Source organism: Pagrus pagrus, assembly GCF_965226575.1.
Source record: "Pagrus pagrus genome assembly, chromosome: 20".
Taxonomy (NCBI): domain Eukaryota; kingdom Metazoa; phylum Chordata; class Actinopteri; order Spariformes; family Sparidae; genus Pagrus; species Pagrus pagrus.
The window spans coordinates 25,676,345-25,694,168 of NC_140207.1; the positions used below are offsets into that span (position 1 = coordinate 25,676,345).

Below are 17,824 nucleotides of genomic sequence, written 5' to 3' on the forward strand. Positions count from 1 at the left end.
TGAAAATTCAATTGTATGTAAGCCTCAGTGTGATTCAGGGGTTTTCTACCCGGAAGTTATTGTAAACATAGTGATTCGGTCTGAACTACTGTACATCACCAGAGATGCAAAAGAGAGAGAGAACCGCGTGATGGATCAACTCAGTTTAGCCTACTGTAGTTGTAGAAAGATAGTTCGTCCTTGTTTAGAAAATTGTGACAGAAATGAAATGCACATTTGTTTTAATTTAGCTGCTGCTTATCATTGTGATGATAACTGCCAACCTGACACAGACAAGCTCTCTGTTACTGCTCCACAGTGTGTGACACACTGCTGCACTTCCTGCTCGAGTGAGCCGGTCCGCGGTGGACACAGGCGGCTGTACAGCTGAAGGACACCGGGGGGGAGAGACTCCTACCTTGGACAGTTCCAGGAGTTTCGCCGGAGACTCAACCGGGTAAACGACAGCAAATGACAGCAGTTTAAGGTTGACAGAAACAATGTCCGGTGCCTGCAGCCGTCACATCACCGGTCCCACCGGCTCGGGTAGCTTCCTGTTATATCCTCACACTTTTCCGCATCTTCGTTATTTTAATTACCGGATCCTTGTGCTGCATGCACGGGGTTCCGCTGCGAACACGCATGCGCGGCTCGGGTCCTTCTGTGGTGGGCTGAGGTGGATGCTGCCTTCAAGTCATATCGGAAATAAGGTGAAACAGAGTAATGGTACAGCAAATATACATTAAAATAAATTCAAATGTAAACATTTTAATCCATCAGAATGTCTATGTTTCAACATTTGAGAGGTGAATCAGTTTTCTAGCCTTTACAAGCATTAATATGGTGTTTGAAGAGCAACAACAACACTTGCTGACTTTCAAATTATTATTAAACAAAGAATGGAGAAATGAAGGTCATTCTAAATAAAATTGAACTACTATAGAACTATTACATAGCCTGTACATGTTTGACCCTTTTTTTTGTATTTGTCTGTTCTTAGTCATTAGTTTCAGCCGTTGTTCTTAATTATTGGTCTTTGTCAATGTTATAATCACTGTCTGGAGCGGCTGCTTGTCTATAACTGTTTTAGTTTTAGTTTAGTGGCTGCAAGTTAGCCATGGCTAGAAGTCCTATCTGTACACTGCATTGGTTATATTTTAATTAGATGTAACAATGCCTACATGTATTGTCCCGGTCAAATAAACTGATAAATGAATAGAATGTATTTAACACAAACTTCCACATGTTTGCTCACCCGACGTTTGGCACATTTTAATGATAACTGTTCCTTTCTTACATACAGTAGGCTATATCTTTAATTTGAAAAGAAATCCTTAGAAAGTTGTTAATTGTACTGTTTTAGCTCCCAGACACATGTATCTGACCTAATCTTTAATGTGCTACAGGTTGTCTTTTGTGTTCAGAGCTAAGAGTGGACCGTAGAGTGGTAGCATTATCCCTATCTGTGTCTGTTCCAGCAGCAGTAACAAGAGTCTCATTCACACACACACACACACACACACACACACACACACACACGCACACACACACATGCACACGCACTGACTCACTGTGCATGTGGTGTCCTTTTACCAGGCCAGCACTGGGAAGACAATTGGCAAGCAGTTAATGTGTAAAAGCTGAGATGTTAAACCTCACACTATACCACAGGCTGTGATGGCAGCTTGTTTTATCACAACAAGTCTCACACTGAAGTGTTGACAGTTAAAAATAATTAGAAGAGCACTGTGACCTCCGCCAAGGCCACTCTCCTATAATATGCAAATCTGCAAGTTTGACCAATATGTTTGGAAATATTTCCAAATGTATTTGTAATGCTAAAATGATGGTTGTGCCTAGCTGAATCTTCATGTTCTCAGCTGTGTATGTAATATGTTCCTCTCAACTGGAAATATTCCACATACTGAACATACATTTGAAACACTTTGTACATATGAACAGTACATGAAAATAAATACAAAATGCTTAGACTGAAATAACTGATAGCTGTTATCAAAAACAGTTCTTGTGAAACCACTAAATGTTCACAATAAAATATTTTTTTACCTTGTACAGTTAGTATGATAAGTGTGACGTTTCCATGGCCACACCTTAGTTTGAGAAAAAAGCAGTTTTACAATTGTGGTGATGTTGTCTCTGAGTGCTTCATAACCACTGCTTTATGTATGAAGTTTGACCGGCTAGGCTACATATGTAGGCTACCCCAGAGAGTACTGGTCCCTGTGAGTGTGGACTGCGACATGGAGTCATCATGTTTCTACAGTTGGTTAATATGCTTTGGCACTATTGAACTTTTCTACCATCTACTGGATTTGAGGATGTATGGCATTTATTCGGCCAATGCCAAATGCCCAACTCGCAATGTTAACTAAAGTGAAAATAATTTGTGATTCAGATCTGCTGCAAAAATGAATGGGTGCTTCCTTGGCCCAAGTTTCATGAAAATCAGGTCAGTAGTTTTTTCAGTAATCTTGCTGACAAACAGACAAATAAACTAACTGAAAAAAAAGACTGCTTCTCTGAGGTAATTAGCATACCAACAAATGTTTTTTGAACTTTACTACTCAGGTAAAGTGCTTCATCCTATAAGAAGTATTTAAGTTCCTTTAGTCTGCCGTGACGTGTCTAGATAAGCACAATAGTTATTGAAAAGTTGTGTATCGTGTTCACTGTCACAAAACTACCACAGATAAACGACACTGAGCTAGCTCGATAACCATGGTGATGGTGGTGTCATGGTCCAGCACCGGGTTGCACCAGCTGTGCGTACGTTGAAACGTAGCCTAGTCTGAAAGTAATTTCTAACTTAGGATGGAGTTTCTACTGACATTGTAAGGGTTGCACCTACTGAAATAGTTCCAACATCGGCATAAGTTACAACTTATGGAGGAGCAACGTTACAGTGTTGGCAAGCACATATATGTGATTAGATAACTTTCTACAGTTAGCTACTTAGTAGTTGTTGTTCTTTAATTTAACAGTTTGAAGTGTAGCCTCATTATGTGCTTGTTATATTGTTAGATCTTCATCTGCCCATAATAGGGCTGTTGTAGCTGATGGTTTCACCTATAGATGGCACTTTTGTTATGTAGATTAAGGTTGGAGGCCATAGTTATCACCTGATCATTATGCTTGTTGATTAACAATAGTGAACAGATTTTTTTTTTTTTTCCAGCTGTTAGACCTTTCACTGATTGGACACAGGAAGTGAAAACATCATTTTCTGTGACAACATTTTGGTTAGTTGGGACATTACACCTGAGTGGTTCAAATGTTCCTTACACCTCTGTGGTGCAACCAAACAATGACACAGTTTGAGTATCACACTAACTAGTTTCAACATATCAGTCAGTGTGGACTATGAATTCAGAAGACTCTCCTTGTTTGTCATCTTTTGTTTTGCACTTCCTGTCTTTGTATTTTTCCTGCCTGTTTTCTTCTTCACCTGTGTTTGATTAGTTAGCCCTGTGTATGTGTTTCCCCATTTCAGTTGTCAGGTCGTCAACATTTGTTCTACAGTTCTGTGTTTTCTCCTCATGTCTCATTAGTGTTCCTGCTTTTGTTCCCTGTGCCTTTTCCTGTTTGTTGTCAGTGAAGGTTTTGTATTTCTCTTTGTGTTGTTATCGGATTTGCCCCAGAATGTTTCTTCTGTTTTTGTTGCCTGTTAGTTTTTGTTCTTTGAATTTCACCTGTATTTTATACAGCTTGCCTGCTGGTTTTTCAACCTGGCTTGGTGTCTTGCATTTGGGTCCTTTTTTAAAAAACTGACAGGTGGTTTTCTGGTTTCTGAAATATTTAGGGTACACTTAGCAAAAGTTACCCAAATGTATGGTAGAGGATTTCAATCCCATCCTTGCAAGTACAACATTTTCTAGCAAAGCATCTGCTAAGTGCTAATAGCAGGTGCTATTCACCTGCTATTTAAACATCTCAGCAATGGCTGCACAGGTTAACTGAGAAGAATGCTACACTCATGATTTAATAAGATAAAGGAAATGGGAAACATGCATTCAATTCACATGATACACAGATGGAAAGCCAGGGCCTGGCAGGTACATGTGTACTGTGGGTGTTTGCAGTACGCTGTTTTAAACCCTGAATGAGTAAAATTAGTTTGAACTGAGTATCAGAAGAATCAAAATTAAAACGTCCTAATGATTCATTTGGAATCAAAATTTGGGAACCACTTTTCGATACCCAGCTATATATGTGGTGAGATCCGACACTGACCATGCCTCCACATGATGGTGGTAACATCTGCTATGTTTTCTCTGGAAAGCTTTTTCTGTCCCTCATAAATATTCAGTGGTGTTGAGGTCAGGTGACCGTGGAGGAAAGTCCATGGCAGTCATTGACAGTATATTTCCAAAGTAGTGTGTTCCATTCATTCCATTACAGAAGACACATTCAATTAAATCATATGTATGTAGGCTATATATGAAAACTGTAGTGTGGTCTAAGATGCGTGGAGGGAGGGACAGAAAAATATTTATCTTGTGTGAGCAAATGCGTAAATTGGCCTATTTGTGGCTCCATGGTTCATCACTGTTGAATGAGGAGCAGGCAGAAGGGAACGTGTGTGTCAGCTGGTATTAATCTCTGCGCACAGCAATCTCACAAATAACGGCTACTGGTATATAAATGAGATAACCTGTTGTGAGAGGCGTGGATATGGAGCATGTCAGAAGGATGTGATGATACAGGACCTGCATGTTTTCCAAAATGCGCTGACATGATGTAGACCTACTGCGAAATGATTATTTTCTTAAATGTGTGAAAGTGACAGAATCCTGGCAGTCATTCTGATCCATCCATCGTCGGTGTCAGCAGTCAAACCTGTATGCTGTCGTCTCCCCTCCTCCCCAGTGCGCCTGCGCTCCCTCTCCTCCTCCCTCCTCCCTCGATCGCTGAGGCTCCGTTCTCTACCAGACAGCTCATCGGAAGACATGCACAGAACCAAGTGCGGGGCTTCTCACAAGCAGAGGTAAAGGGCCGCGCAGGTGTGGGCACCGGGAGCCTGGACCGGATAAGACCGCCTGTTGTCCCGAGCATCCCGCTACACACCGCGCCATGGAGAGCGTCTGATCACGACAGGACGCCTGCTGGAGAGCTCAGTCATTCTATTCGTCGTCACATCTTGGAATTTGTTTAGATATCTGGAGGCCTGACCATGTCTGCGCGAGAGAAGGGGATCCTGACCAAAGACAGTGTCAGCCTGCTGCCCTGTTTCTATTTTGTGGAGGTGGGTCGATGCTGCATGCTCTGTGTCTAACAATCCTACAGCACAGTGAGGATGGAGTCTGGTCTGGTCGTATCACCAAAGGTCCATTACTGAGAAGATGCGCTTCCTATGACGACCAGCTGAATGTGACTGATACTGTTTCAGTATGTAGGGCAAGAGAATAATGTCAACGTCAGACCGCAGTACAATGTTTTCCGCAGATGAAACGTGTATATTAAAGCGCGTCGAGGTAAATCTCCTCCAATAGAAGCTGTATATAGGCTGTATATACTATATATAACATCATTCCTCTGAACGTGCATGAAGCCACCTGTACTCATCATGTAGGGAACTGGCTGGATTTACACTATTATAAAGAAATGCAGTGCTGCTTTTAGTATTTCCTCTTTGTTTTCATCTATTACACATGTCCATATGTGACAGCACAGTACAGTAGTTGTAGACTGTTTATATTCAGCTGGACAGAGGTCTGTTGTCTGAAACATGAACACAGTGAAGTAAATGCACATGCACACACTCTTTTTTTCTGTGTTATTCCAGATTTGGTTAACTTTCCCTACAGATCCAGCAGAAGACCCCTCAATCACAGATTCAAACACAAACCAAGTGATGGTTTATATCATATTTACAATGCAGTGGACATGCTGAAAATAGCTGCAGCATCAAAAGTGATTTTTCACACAGGCTAAGTAGATTAACACAGTGCTGTGCGGAAGGAAAACATGGTGAGGACATTTCCCCAAACACAATGGCAGACTTCAGTCGGAGTTACCAGGACAAAATGTTAGCAGTTAATAAGTTAAACCACAGAAGTGTTCAAATGTGTATGTGTCATAGGCTACCTACCATAGTGATATGTCTACAATACAGGTCACCGAGGTCCAGATTCTTTTGATCTTTTCTTTATTTTCTTTTGTTTTAAATAGAGGCTGTTTTTTGATGGAGCTGCTCTGTTAATCCCTGTTAAGGCTCTGTTGTCTTATACTTAAGTGAAAAAAAAATCCACAGTCAAGTCGTCCTTCATTCAGTCTCTCCTGCACAGTTAGCTGTCTTAGTGAGAGCTGTCAGTTTAATATGCAGAGACAGTGGAGCAGAGTAGCCAGAAACTGTACTCAAGTATTAGTACTGTTACTTTACAAAAACAAGTCGGCCTGCTCAAGTAGAAATAGAGGTAGTGATCAAAATAGCTACTTCAAGTAGAGAACATTAAAGTACTAAAAATGAGTCGTGAGTAATTTCAAAAATACTAATAAATAATACTGTCTTTTATTTGATGTGAATCTGATGGATCTGTTTGCTTGTTGTCTCCTATATTATGTCATGATCCTGAAAATAAATTAGCAAATTGTGTGTATGTGCATAATAGATCGTGTCTGTTATGCCAAAAAAATAAATATAAAGAGTGTCAAAATGTTACCATGTCCTTAAACTTCTATGAATCCAGTACAGATGACCCCACATCTGGCCTGTCCAATCACATGAAGACAGTAAGATAAGAGATGTGGCTACATCAGTCTGTTATCTTTATGAAAATGCCTCATATCAGACGACTCATCTGACTTCATGTCTTCACTTTTACCTGAAGAAACATGACATCAGTAGTTTGTCTTTGTGTCATGTGCATAATTTGGTCTCTGCTTTCCTCTTCATCAGACTACACTACTGGGCGTGACTAATTAATGCACATGGTAGCTTGAATATTTCAGTACATTACAGCAGAAAGCAGGATTAATAGTAGTTTTGAAGCATGTACAGTGTGTATACATTAAACTTACACATACTGCTCTGTGTCAGCGCAGTGCTCTGATGACTCCACAGCTGCAGCCTGCTGCACTGAGCACTATAACTGATCTATAAATATTAGTGGTCAGTGCGATCTGAAAACCATCCTCCTGCTGCAGCTTCTGTCATGATGCTGCTTTGAACAGTCAGGTGGAGGCGTGGCTGTGGTAGAATAACAGAGCGCCAGCAGACCTGGGACCAGCTGACTAACTCCTAATGTACTGTATATTAATTTATAAAATAATAGACAAATAAGGTAGAGCTGCCACACAGACACTTAAAGGACTGAGCAGACATTTCAACTCCTGATTATACAGTTACATAGCGTCGATTTTTTATTTTAATATTTAGTAATTAACTACCGAGGTCTGGACCTCGGTGACCTCATAGCTGACTATGGCCATGGCTTCATGTTGCTAATATAACTTTCATGTTGGGAGGTAGAGGGGTAGCAGGCAACAAGGCTGTGACCTCTGTTCGAATCTGTGTTTCATCATTTGTAAGTGTCACACCACTTGGAGACAATGTCCAGTTGTGTTTGTGTACTTTGCCAACATTCATTCAGGCATCGGGTTTCAGAAATAACGTCAAATGTGAGTCAGGTGACGGGGTAGTGCAACCATGATGGATGTGCATTCCTTTGTAGCAACAGTGTCTGGAGAGATTTCTTACAATTTTTTATGAATATCTTGTTGAAAGGCTCATTGTAAAATGATTGAAATGGACTGATGATTTCAAGCATTAATTACAGATTGCATGCAGCTTGTGGTGACTGTCACTCGTTCCCCTGCTGTGCACTTTATGCATGCCCCAGTTCACCACTGGCCTGTGGCTCTCCAATCATATATTATAGAGTACCTCTGATACTGGATGATGGATGCTGTTGGGATGACTGCATCATTCCAATGGTTTTCTCTGGTAGCGGTGACTTGTACAGGGGATTCCCTTGATTTTGTTTTGTTGTCGGAATCCTTCATTTACATTTCAATGCACTCTCACTACAATTAGAGTGAACAAGAAACGTCAGCCTGGAGCTTTTCAAATTGCCAAAGCTGCTGCTCACTGAAGGATTTCTTGCCCTCGCTTTTTACAAACAGCAGGAAACATTTAAACTAGGTCAGTGCTGAAAGTTAATTCTACTCAGTGAACTACAGCACTTGTGTGTATAATTAGGCCCGCTCAGGCTCATTCCCTTAGTGTGTGTGCATGCGTGCGTGTATCTGTGTGTGTGTGTGTGTGTGTGTGTGTGTGTGTGTGTGTGTGTGTGTGTGTGTGTGTGTGGCCGGTTTTCAGAGAGTTGAGGTGGTGGCCCATCTCCTGTCAGCTGTGACCACCATGTCCCACAATAGACGTGGAGAGGAGATCAAAGTGTGCCAGTCATGATGTGTCCCTCCTCTCTGGAGTGACTTCTCTCTGCAATCAGAAGTCAGACTCTTCATCCATCATATGAGTTCTTATTGCTGATAGCTTTAGAGTCAGAAATGATCATAATCTCACATCAGACCTACACATAGTTTGCTTTGGCATATAAATTAGCATACTCTAGAGACAATATATCATTTTTCCAGCACCAGTTTACATCAACACAAACACAAATCTGATAAATAAGACACTTTCTGAAGTAAACTGCCTCATTTAGCTGTTCCTGTTGCATTAATAAAATAATAAATTCAATAAGTTGTTAGGCCTAAATAAATAGAGCCCCTGAAAACTGCACACAGCACAGATGTGAGCCTTTAAATTAGCATCCTTCATTTATACAATTGAACTTAAAAACTGTCCTTTTTAACCCTTTGACTTGACCTCATAAATGCGCAAAATAAAATGTACAAAATAATGAATAAAATACATACATTATGAAATAAATTACATTTAGCGGTTCCTGCTCATCGTATTAGTGCTATGAGAATAAATATAATAGAAAACATCATGATATATGTATATGCTGCCCTCCTCTGGCACACAACCTCTCCACCCGTGGTGGCCATATTAAAACCGACAGGGAGATTTGAGTTTTGACCCTTTAGCTTGCTGTAGCTCTTCAGTGTTGAAGCTACACAGTAGAAGATTGAGTTAATAATGTGAAGTCAGCAGTTATAGGTCAGTTTCCAGAACATATTAGATACTGTATATGCCTGTAAATATGAGAGCACGTTTTATGTGTGAAAAGAGTGTGTAAGATAAAACAGATCTAATATACTTTTATCGTTGCCGTGATGCTAACCCCTGTTAGTGTGTTAATGGGATCCCATTATGTGTTAGCATCGAGTGCTTGTTATACAAAATGTATTTGGGAATCAAAAACTGCATACTGTAATATTTACTCGTAGACAGTACGCAGTTTACATTCTGTTGGTTTCATACCGAGGTTTTGGATATACTATAAAACGTACCGGTACCCAACCCCACTAGCAGAGTACGGTGTCAGCACATTTTGCACTGCACAACGTAATGATGGGATCATAAGTGTACGACATGATGACATGACAGAAAGAAGCCTTAGCTTTCTGCTACAAAAAGAATCAATTCTCTAGCTGTTATGTTTTTTTTATTTTCGATCGATTTAAACGTACTGAAAACGAACATGGCCAATTTTCTTGCACCACCAAGTGTTGTCTCCATGTTTTGCACCGTATGTAACAAAAAGTACCATATTATGACAAGATGAAGTCATCACAAGTGTACAATATGATGCGATTAGCTATTGTAGTTTTTATATTATAGCTTGATTTAAACAGGACCATGCAAACAGTGATCTTCTGCGGCCAGTTTGGGCTCGCCCATTTTCATAGGATTAATGTGAAGACTATTTACAAGTTGAAAGTTGGTTGTCATAACTCATATCATATAAAAGCAGTATGATGAAACCCTGTTTCCTATGTTCAAGCTTTGGGTGGGATTAAGAATGGGGATATTTTCCTCCCACTTACATAACTAACTGTAGCTACATCACTGCCGACAAACTTGCAACAATTGTGGATGAGACTGAAGCGCTGTACAGCTTCTTGTATGTTGACAGAAAGAAAAAAACCTTAAATCATCATATTTCTTTGAATGATGTGAAACAACGAGTGCTGTTAACTGTGTGACGAGTCAATAACTAAAGTGGTGAGGAAAACAAGTTTATTCAGATTTACAGACTGCAACAAACAAGCACAAACAGGAAAAGCTGATTATCCAAGTTAATAATATATCAAGGTATGAGAATTATTCACATCAATAACAGAATCAAATTCTATTTTCTCAGTTAGTACACACCCTCTTTTGCCCTTTGAAAAAATCATAGTTGCCAGAGCTTTATCACATCCGTATTACATATTCTTTACAATCATTTTAACATATGCTCAGATGGTGTCCCCCGAACTGCAGCCATGTTTTGAAGCAAGTGAAAAATGTTAAATTGCATAGTGGGACTGTTAAAAAGTAAAGTAGGTACATATGCCACTGATGTTTTGTACTTTTCTTTTTGTCGTTATTTTTTAAAATTTTCTTTCGATTAAATATTCAACATACAGACTAAAAATCTGTTTATGAGTTGAGAGGAGTACGACTTGCCTGTGAAAAGCTTGTGGCTCTGGAGGACCTTTGTCAAGTCTGAATAAATAACCCTGATGATGTCATAGTGATGGCATCTGGGTTAACTCAGCTGATCCGTTGGAGACTACTATTAGATGTTTAATCGAAAGCCTTGTCTTTGTTATGGACAGAAAGTGAGGGTTAAGATATGCTGTCTTTTGCTGCACTGACTTTGACCACTCTGTTTTTTTAATATCAATCTCTGGTGAGTTTCCCAGCTTTCGCATCGCTGGCCAGAAGTCCTGTCACAATAGGTGGCAAATTCAAACTGAAGGGTGCAATCCTTTCTTCAGTCCCTCCTCCTCCACCGAGCCAGAAATAGAAACAAAGCTAGGCCCAAATACTCCTGTAATTAAAGTCAACTCAAGACATTTCTAATCCAATCTATTGTGATTTTTTGGGGCAGATGCCAATACCAATATTAGGGAGTTAAAATCTCTGATATTGATATATATTGATTGAAAAAAACCATCAATCTATTTTACATGGTGGAGTGTTGAGGATGAATTGAGGAGTCTCACAGCCTGGAGAATGAAGCTGCTCTGTAGTCTGGTGGTACAGCAGCAGATACTTCTGTATCTTATGCCAGATGGCAGCAGGGTGAACAGACTGTGGCTTGGTGGGTGTCGTTGTTTAGTGTCCTTTGGGCTCTGTGCAGACACCTCACTTCACTGATGTCACTGATGCTCTGTAGATGGATGGCAATCACAAACTTCACTAGTGAAACATTAATATATGATATAAAATATATATCATTTTTCTCATGCATGTATATCCAGACAAAAGAATCAAACCAACTGTTAACGGGCACCAGAACACAGGAAATGACATCCACTCTGTTATAAATGTTCCATATCATATATCAGTGTGGCTCTGATTCAACTTCATGAGCTGATAAAGTGATAATATGTCACTTAATAATAATAATAAGATCTTCTTCTTCTTCATTATTATTATTATTATTATTATTATTATTATTATTATTATTATTATTAGTTGTCATCACCCTTTTATGACCGTGTGTATGTAATCTAAGTGCAAAGTGAACTAACCTAAGCACCTGTAATATTACTGTAATACCATTACTGGTTATGTTTGACTGAAATTCCATATGTGGCGCTGAGTAGCAGCTGAGGAGCAGATATGATCTGTGTTTGCCCTGTAACAAGCCTGCTGCTCTACTTTAGTTTGGACTGAGTGGGGAAGTGCAGAGTGGCTCCACTGCGAAGCCTCCGGCTGCTTTTCCTCCAAAGTGGAACAAATGGATGCATGAGGAGGGCTGAACACTGTTATCTAAAACTGGGGGAAACAAAGATGAAATCACATGTAGAACTGTAGGGAGGGACATGGCCATTAGCCCAGAAAAAGGATTAAGAGTACAGTTTACCTGCAGAGAAGGCTAACATTGGTGGAGCATACATAGGCATTCTCTATGAGACCGCCCCACATCCACAACTATTCATCCTAGTATGTTTGTGGGCCTTCCTCACCTAAGAAGTCCTTACTCACTGAGCTCTTATGTTGGTGGTAATATGACTTATTTTCCAGATAACCAGATTAGGTTATCTTGGTTGTGCTGCAACTTGTCAGAGCCACATTTCAGACTAGATGTTGAACCTCAATACACCATAGCTTTTGTTTTATGACCCGCATGTTGTAAAAGGTGATTGGCACTAGAAGTGTTTTCAGCAGCTCTCTCCCCTGTCCCTCTGCCTGGCTGCCCACATTGATTCTGGTTCTGCTCTGAGGTTTCTGCCTGTTAAAAGGCATTTCTTTCTTGCCACTGTCTCCAAGTGCTTGCTCATGGGGTAAATGTTGGGTCTCTGTAAATAAATAAATCAAAGAGTAAGGTCTAGACCTGCTCCAACTGGAAAGTGTCATGAGAAAACTTTGAGAATCAGAACATGAGAATCAGCGCTATACAAATAAAATTGACCTGACTATGGTCTGTCACATATCATGTTGTAGACTGATAAGACAAGTGGAAAAAGGCAACAAATCAGACATGCTAGTGTTTTGGTCTTTTCTCTTGTGAGTAGTCTACTAGACACAGAACCTGTTACTTTTGCCTACATTTATTTATTTTGACAGGATCAGAATAAATAATTATTGTGTCCGACGTCATTGTCATTTCCAAAGCTCCATGTCTTTGGGATCAGGCCATTATGATATTCAAGTGGCTGACAGGTTATCAAAACTCTGGCCAGTAAATGAGCTTCTTTTCACCTCAGATTTCTGATTGTTTGTCAGTGTGACTGACAGTAAAATGAATGTCATGCTGTGCTTTACACCAAAGGTAATACCTGTACTGACAGCTTCAGGCCTGTTTCATACTGTTAGGACAGTACGGCGTATTTGAAACAAGGTTTGTCACGATTGTCCAAATCCACAATAGAATTTGACTTTTGATTTTAATGTTAAGATTGGATTTAATTTTTGATTAACATGTAAACATTCTCTTTCTCAGCAGCATGCTGTTTGTCGGAGTATTGAGCCTTTTGTGAAGATCGACAGCTTTGTTATCGGTCATTTACATGTTTAAATTCTTCTTTAAAAAGAATAACATGTCAAAAGTCCTGTTTCTTATGAAAAAATTACCTGTAGATTTTGGTTCAGTCAAGTTCAGTCAAGGAAGGGAGATGACATCCTTGGTGCCAGTTCTATAGTAATCTATGAGAGATGTATGAACAAGCAGACAACATACTGTATATACATTGTCTGACTTCTGATAAAGAAATGGCTTTACAATGAAAGAGCACACTTCAAACAATTGGTTCATGACTGATTTACAAATGGCCACCTTAGTTTATTTGCTGGTGGTCTCCAAAAAGCATCCAAACATCGTTAAAGGCATACTTCACAGGACACTAAGCAAGTCAAATTAAAATGCTCATCAAGGTACATAAAAAAAAAGTTAAAAGTGAAGTGCCCCTTGAAGTCACAAAATCTGTACTCTTCATTCGTTTTCTTTTTCTTTTAATTGAGTCACATGCTGCGCTATGGTCGACAGAGCTGATAGTAGCTAGTGTTTATGGGAGTATCACGTTTACAACAAAGGTACATTATGGCTCTTGGAAACTGTAGAACATTTTTCACCAAAAAACTTGATCATTAGAAAATAATTCATTGTAATTATGAATGAATAAATGAAGCAATCTATGCCATGATCAAATCAACACATGGCTAATACCCATCCAAAAACTGTAGATTATGTTATCTTAGCCAATGGGCTCAGACATACTTTAGTTAAGGTATTATCACAGATTATCGCACTTACTAACTTTAGTCTGTTATTAACCTCAATCAGAAGACTGCTATAAATCTAGCATAACGTCAATGTGCAATGCAAATAACCCATTGAATTAACAACAGTACAAATCAAATGAAATGTACCTTGAAAACACAAACACATTAGCTAATTAACATATCCAAAGTACTGACCCATAACTAGAATGGTTATACAGTACAAAGTGACATTGATGGTGTATCACCAATGTTTGCTGTCCGTTTCACCACAAACCTCACAGATTTCCCGGATTAGAGAACGGATAATGGATCACAGATTATTCTAGGGGAATGTTAAGATATTAAGTTTTGATTTGCAACTAGTGACATCAAATGTTTTTGCATTTTCAATAACCCCTATTGTTTGGAAATGTTCAGAAAAAGATGTCATGTTTCTGTTTCTTTTACTTTGACATTTTTGCCCTCATGTGTCATGTGTTCCCGCCCTTTTTCTGTGTTCACCTGTGTGTTGTTTGTTAATCAGCTCGTGTGTATACAGTCTGTGTGCTCGCTGATGTCTTTGTCAGTTCCTCCTGTGTGATTCACCTGTTTTGTTCACCTGAGCCTGTTCCTGTGTCTTCTAGTGTCTCATTGTGGTATGTTCCTGGTTCTTTGCTCCTCGTGTTTTTACTGGTTTGTACTTTGTTTAGCTTTTGTGTTGCTACTTTGTTTTTTGGTATTTGCACGTGTTTTTTGTTCTGCCTCCTGGGTGTTTTTGGATTTGGGTCCTCAATATTTTTGCCTGAAACTTAACAAAAATCTAATAAGCTAATAAGAGTATTTCAAGACAGATAAACAACCAATTTTATTTTAGTTTACTTTAAACCTTTTGGAGTTTGGTGAGGCATGAAGTGAGTGATCACTCTCTTCTATGAGTGGAGATTAGTCCTGTATGTGTCTGACATGGCTCTCCAGGGCCCTCATTAATCAACAGTGCATACAATCATTCCAGGTGTTTGAAAAATAACAGGCTGAACTTGCATTTGGGCCTGTGTCCACATGGCATTTTTGTTAGGCAGAGGAGTGCTGCTGGTGCGCTCGGGGGCACTGGGTTGAAGTGCTTGATGCAGCAGCACAAAAACGGTGGAGAGCTCTGGAAAAAGACGCTGGGAGCAGCGCTTTTTCTCTAGGCAGCAGCATGCTGCAGCAGGCGCTCTCTCCCCATCAGAAACAATTGAAAAAGACACTGGCGCTCTGGAAAAGAAAATGTGTGGAAACGGGCCCTTACTGGAAGATTTAGTAAACAATGAGCTCAAAGGGAGTGCATATTTAGAGAACTTGCTGATCTGTTTGGTAGAGAGCACAGAGTGGCATCAGAGTAGGAATGTTGATAATGACTGCCCTGAATCAAATCTCAAGGTGAAAACCTGCAAGATGCAGCTCAGCTTTTGCAATGCTTCTTGTTGTCAGCTTCAATCCCAAACTTTCAGCCTCTTAGTATTATAAGGCTTCTAAAACCCATATCAGATGACCCCAGGGCTGGCAGACAAACAGAGGGAAAAGTGGAAGGATATTGCCAGAGATCTGGTCGGCATGAAAGATGCTGATAGTGAGATAGAACAGTACAATATGTGACACAGATATTGTCTTTGCGTGGGACAGAAACTAAGGGAATGAAGGCGAGACAAAGAGAATGAGACACAGAGAGCTGGCAGGCAGCGAGTGTTAGCAGATGTAGGGCAATGGAGCATCTCTGCTGAGCTGAACTCTCCCAGAGGAGCCGAGGCTTTTCAGAGAAAGAGAGCGTAAGGAATACTAAGACATTCTGCTCTCTGTTTTATCACTCTGCTCTTCCTGCTTTCTCACCATACTGTTTGCTCTATGAGCCTTCATAAGATTCACTCATCACTGCCACTTAAATCAACCAGTTACTTTATCAGGAAGTCAATCAGTCAATAAGATAGTCAACCAATAATGACAAGAGTCAGTCAGAAACTCAATATTTGCAGAAAAGAAGGCAGATATGCATCATTTGTGCCTGACACAGAGCGCTGAGCTGATACATGTTCTCTCTCTGAATGCTGTCCAGCACCTGCTCATGTTCATTAGTTACTCTGCATGTTTTGTGTGCATGAGAAAGTCCAACCAAATATTCAGTTTGTCTGCAGGTAAGATGCTATCAAACTGTTTTTCTGTTGTCTTTTAACTCTGGATTTCATTGGAGCCTGGTGGAATATAACTATCTACATTTTTTAAGTTCTTTAACCCTGTCATGCATGGTCTCCACTGCAGTGGACAGATAATTGTCATTATTTCATTGTATATTTATAGTGATTAACTGGTTGCAGTTCAACTGCATGGTAAGAAATAGATATACAGTTAATTACTTTATTCTTGTTAATTCACACTCTGTACTGCTCACAGTTTTGTCAGTAAATGACAGTATATTTACAGTATGTATCCTGTATTTAAAGAATGTTACTGTCAGACTACCACTACCACTACTCCTCCTCCTACTACTACCACTACTACTACTACTACTACTACTAATAATAATAATAATAATAATAATAATAATAATAATAAAATAACAGGGACAATATGCAGTTATGTTTCAAATGTGTATTAAAATAAAACTCTAACTGAAGTGTGAAACTGTAGAAGGACAACGTTACAGCCATCCCAAACTCATAACAGCCAATACAATATAACAATAGACATTCAATAATAATAATTATTTTTTGCTGTTTAAATCTGTAAACAACTGGAAAGCACTAGGTTAGACATACTACTGCTTTGGTGTAGTTGAATTGTTTTCCAGTTCAACCAATAGCGCTGTGTTAATGCTAATGTGGAGACACAATGCTGACTTGAAATGAAAAGATTTAGATGAGGTTTGATTTCTAAAAACAGAACAGTTGAAAGTCATTTAAGGATTGTTATTACATCTGAAAAAGCGTGAGGAAGTAAAGTGGCTCAGAAAACAATGAGGACTGACAACAATTCGCTTTTTATTGGAGTTAAAAAATATCAGAGCCATGTAGATCAGAAGATCAGATTTGACATGGGAGAAAAAGAGGCCACATTTCATTCATTCACGTGATGTGGAGCACCTGTGGAAGTAATGTTAAAGATGGCAGCTGCCTGCTGCAGGGCTCTGATCACAGCTGCTCACAGCAGCAGGAACATTATCTGTTCACAAAGACTTCGAGAACACATTTTTTAAGTGAGAGGCGTCTTTTCCAGTTGTTTTCCATGGGCAGTAAGTGTTTTTTGCCCTACTTATGTGCCCTGGACACCTAGAGCACTCTGGGATGCCTCCAGTTGAAAAGACTTTAAGTCAGAACAAAAAAGCACATCTCCTTGCAGCATTTCCCCTTGATTCTGTGTTTTCCTGTGTCCAGCTTTCTATTTGGGAACAGCCTTCGATTTACCAGTTTGCCCACAGAAGTTTTAATAATACAATATTACAATGAAATATTCTTAATGCAATAGAAGAGGCATATTTCCTTTAGCCTTCTCCAAATCTCCTAGTGTTGACCTAGCTCACTTTATAATACCTTCAGTTTCTTACTGAGAGACTGTATTGTTGAAAGTCAGGCACCTCAACTCACTGAGAAAGCTTCATGAGTGTTGGTGCTGTTGGCCCAGCACCCACCAAAAATAACTGCCAGCCAAAGCCCACTGGAGCCCGCTTTCCATTTTTACACATCTATTATTCAAACTGCTCCGTCTCTTTCCTGTGCTCTCATCTCTGTAATCACCGAGGGCCAGCCAGGAACACATGGGAGCCAGGAGAGGGATTATTGTCAGGAAAACTTTCAGGAGGAGCGTTGCATGGCACAGAGCTGAACACTTATCAAAATTTAAACACTCAAACAAGTACGTCCACAAAGCAGAAAATCAAATCCACATTCCAGTTGCACTATGAAATAAAACAATACAAGTATCAACACAAAACAAAAGGCAAATATCACAATAATGCCCCCCTAGGCAGCA

General features: G+C 39.7%; 2 protein-coding genes across 4 annotated transcripts in view; one reads left to right on the forward strand and one right to left on the reverse strand.

The window, feature by feature from the left end:
- Positions 1-710, reverse strand: part of plppr5b (phospholipid phosphatase related 5b) — a 161,558-nt gene extending 160,848 nt beyond the window's left edge. For all 3 annotated transcript variants that reach the window (XR_014621183.1, XM_084340506.1, XM_084340504.1), the window contains exon 1: positions 398-710. The gene's annotated coding sequence lies outside the window, so the exon portion shown is untranslated. The remainder of the gene's footprint in view (positions 1-397) is intronic.
- A 4,168-nt stretch (positions 711-4,878) lies between these two features.
- Positions 4,879-17,824, forward strand: part of plppr4b (phospholipid phosphatase related 4b) — a 59,016-nt gene continuing 46,070 nt past the window's right edge. The window contains exon 1 of the mRNA XM_084340366.1: positions 4,879-5,242. Within this exon, the coding sequence (XP_084196492.1) occupies positions 5,171-5,242 (72 nt within the window). The 5' untranslated portion in view covers positions 4,879-5,170. The remainder of the gene's footprint in view (positions 5,243-17,824) is intronic.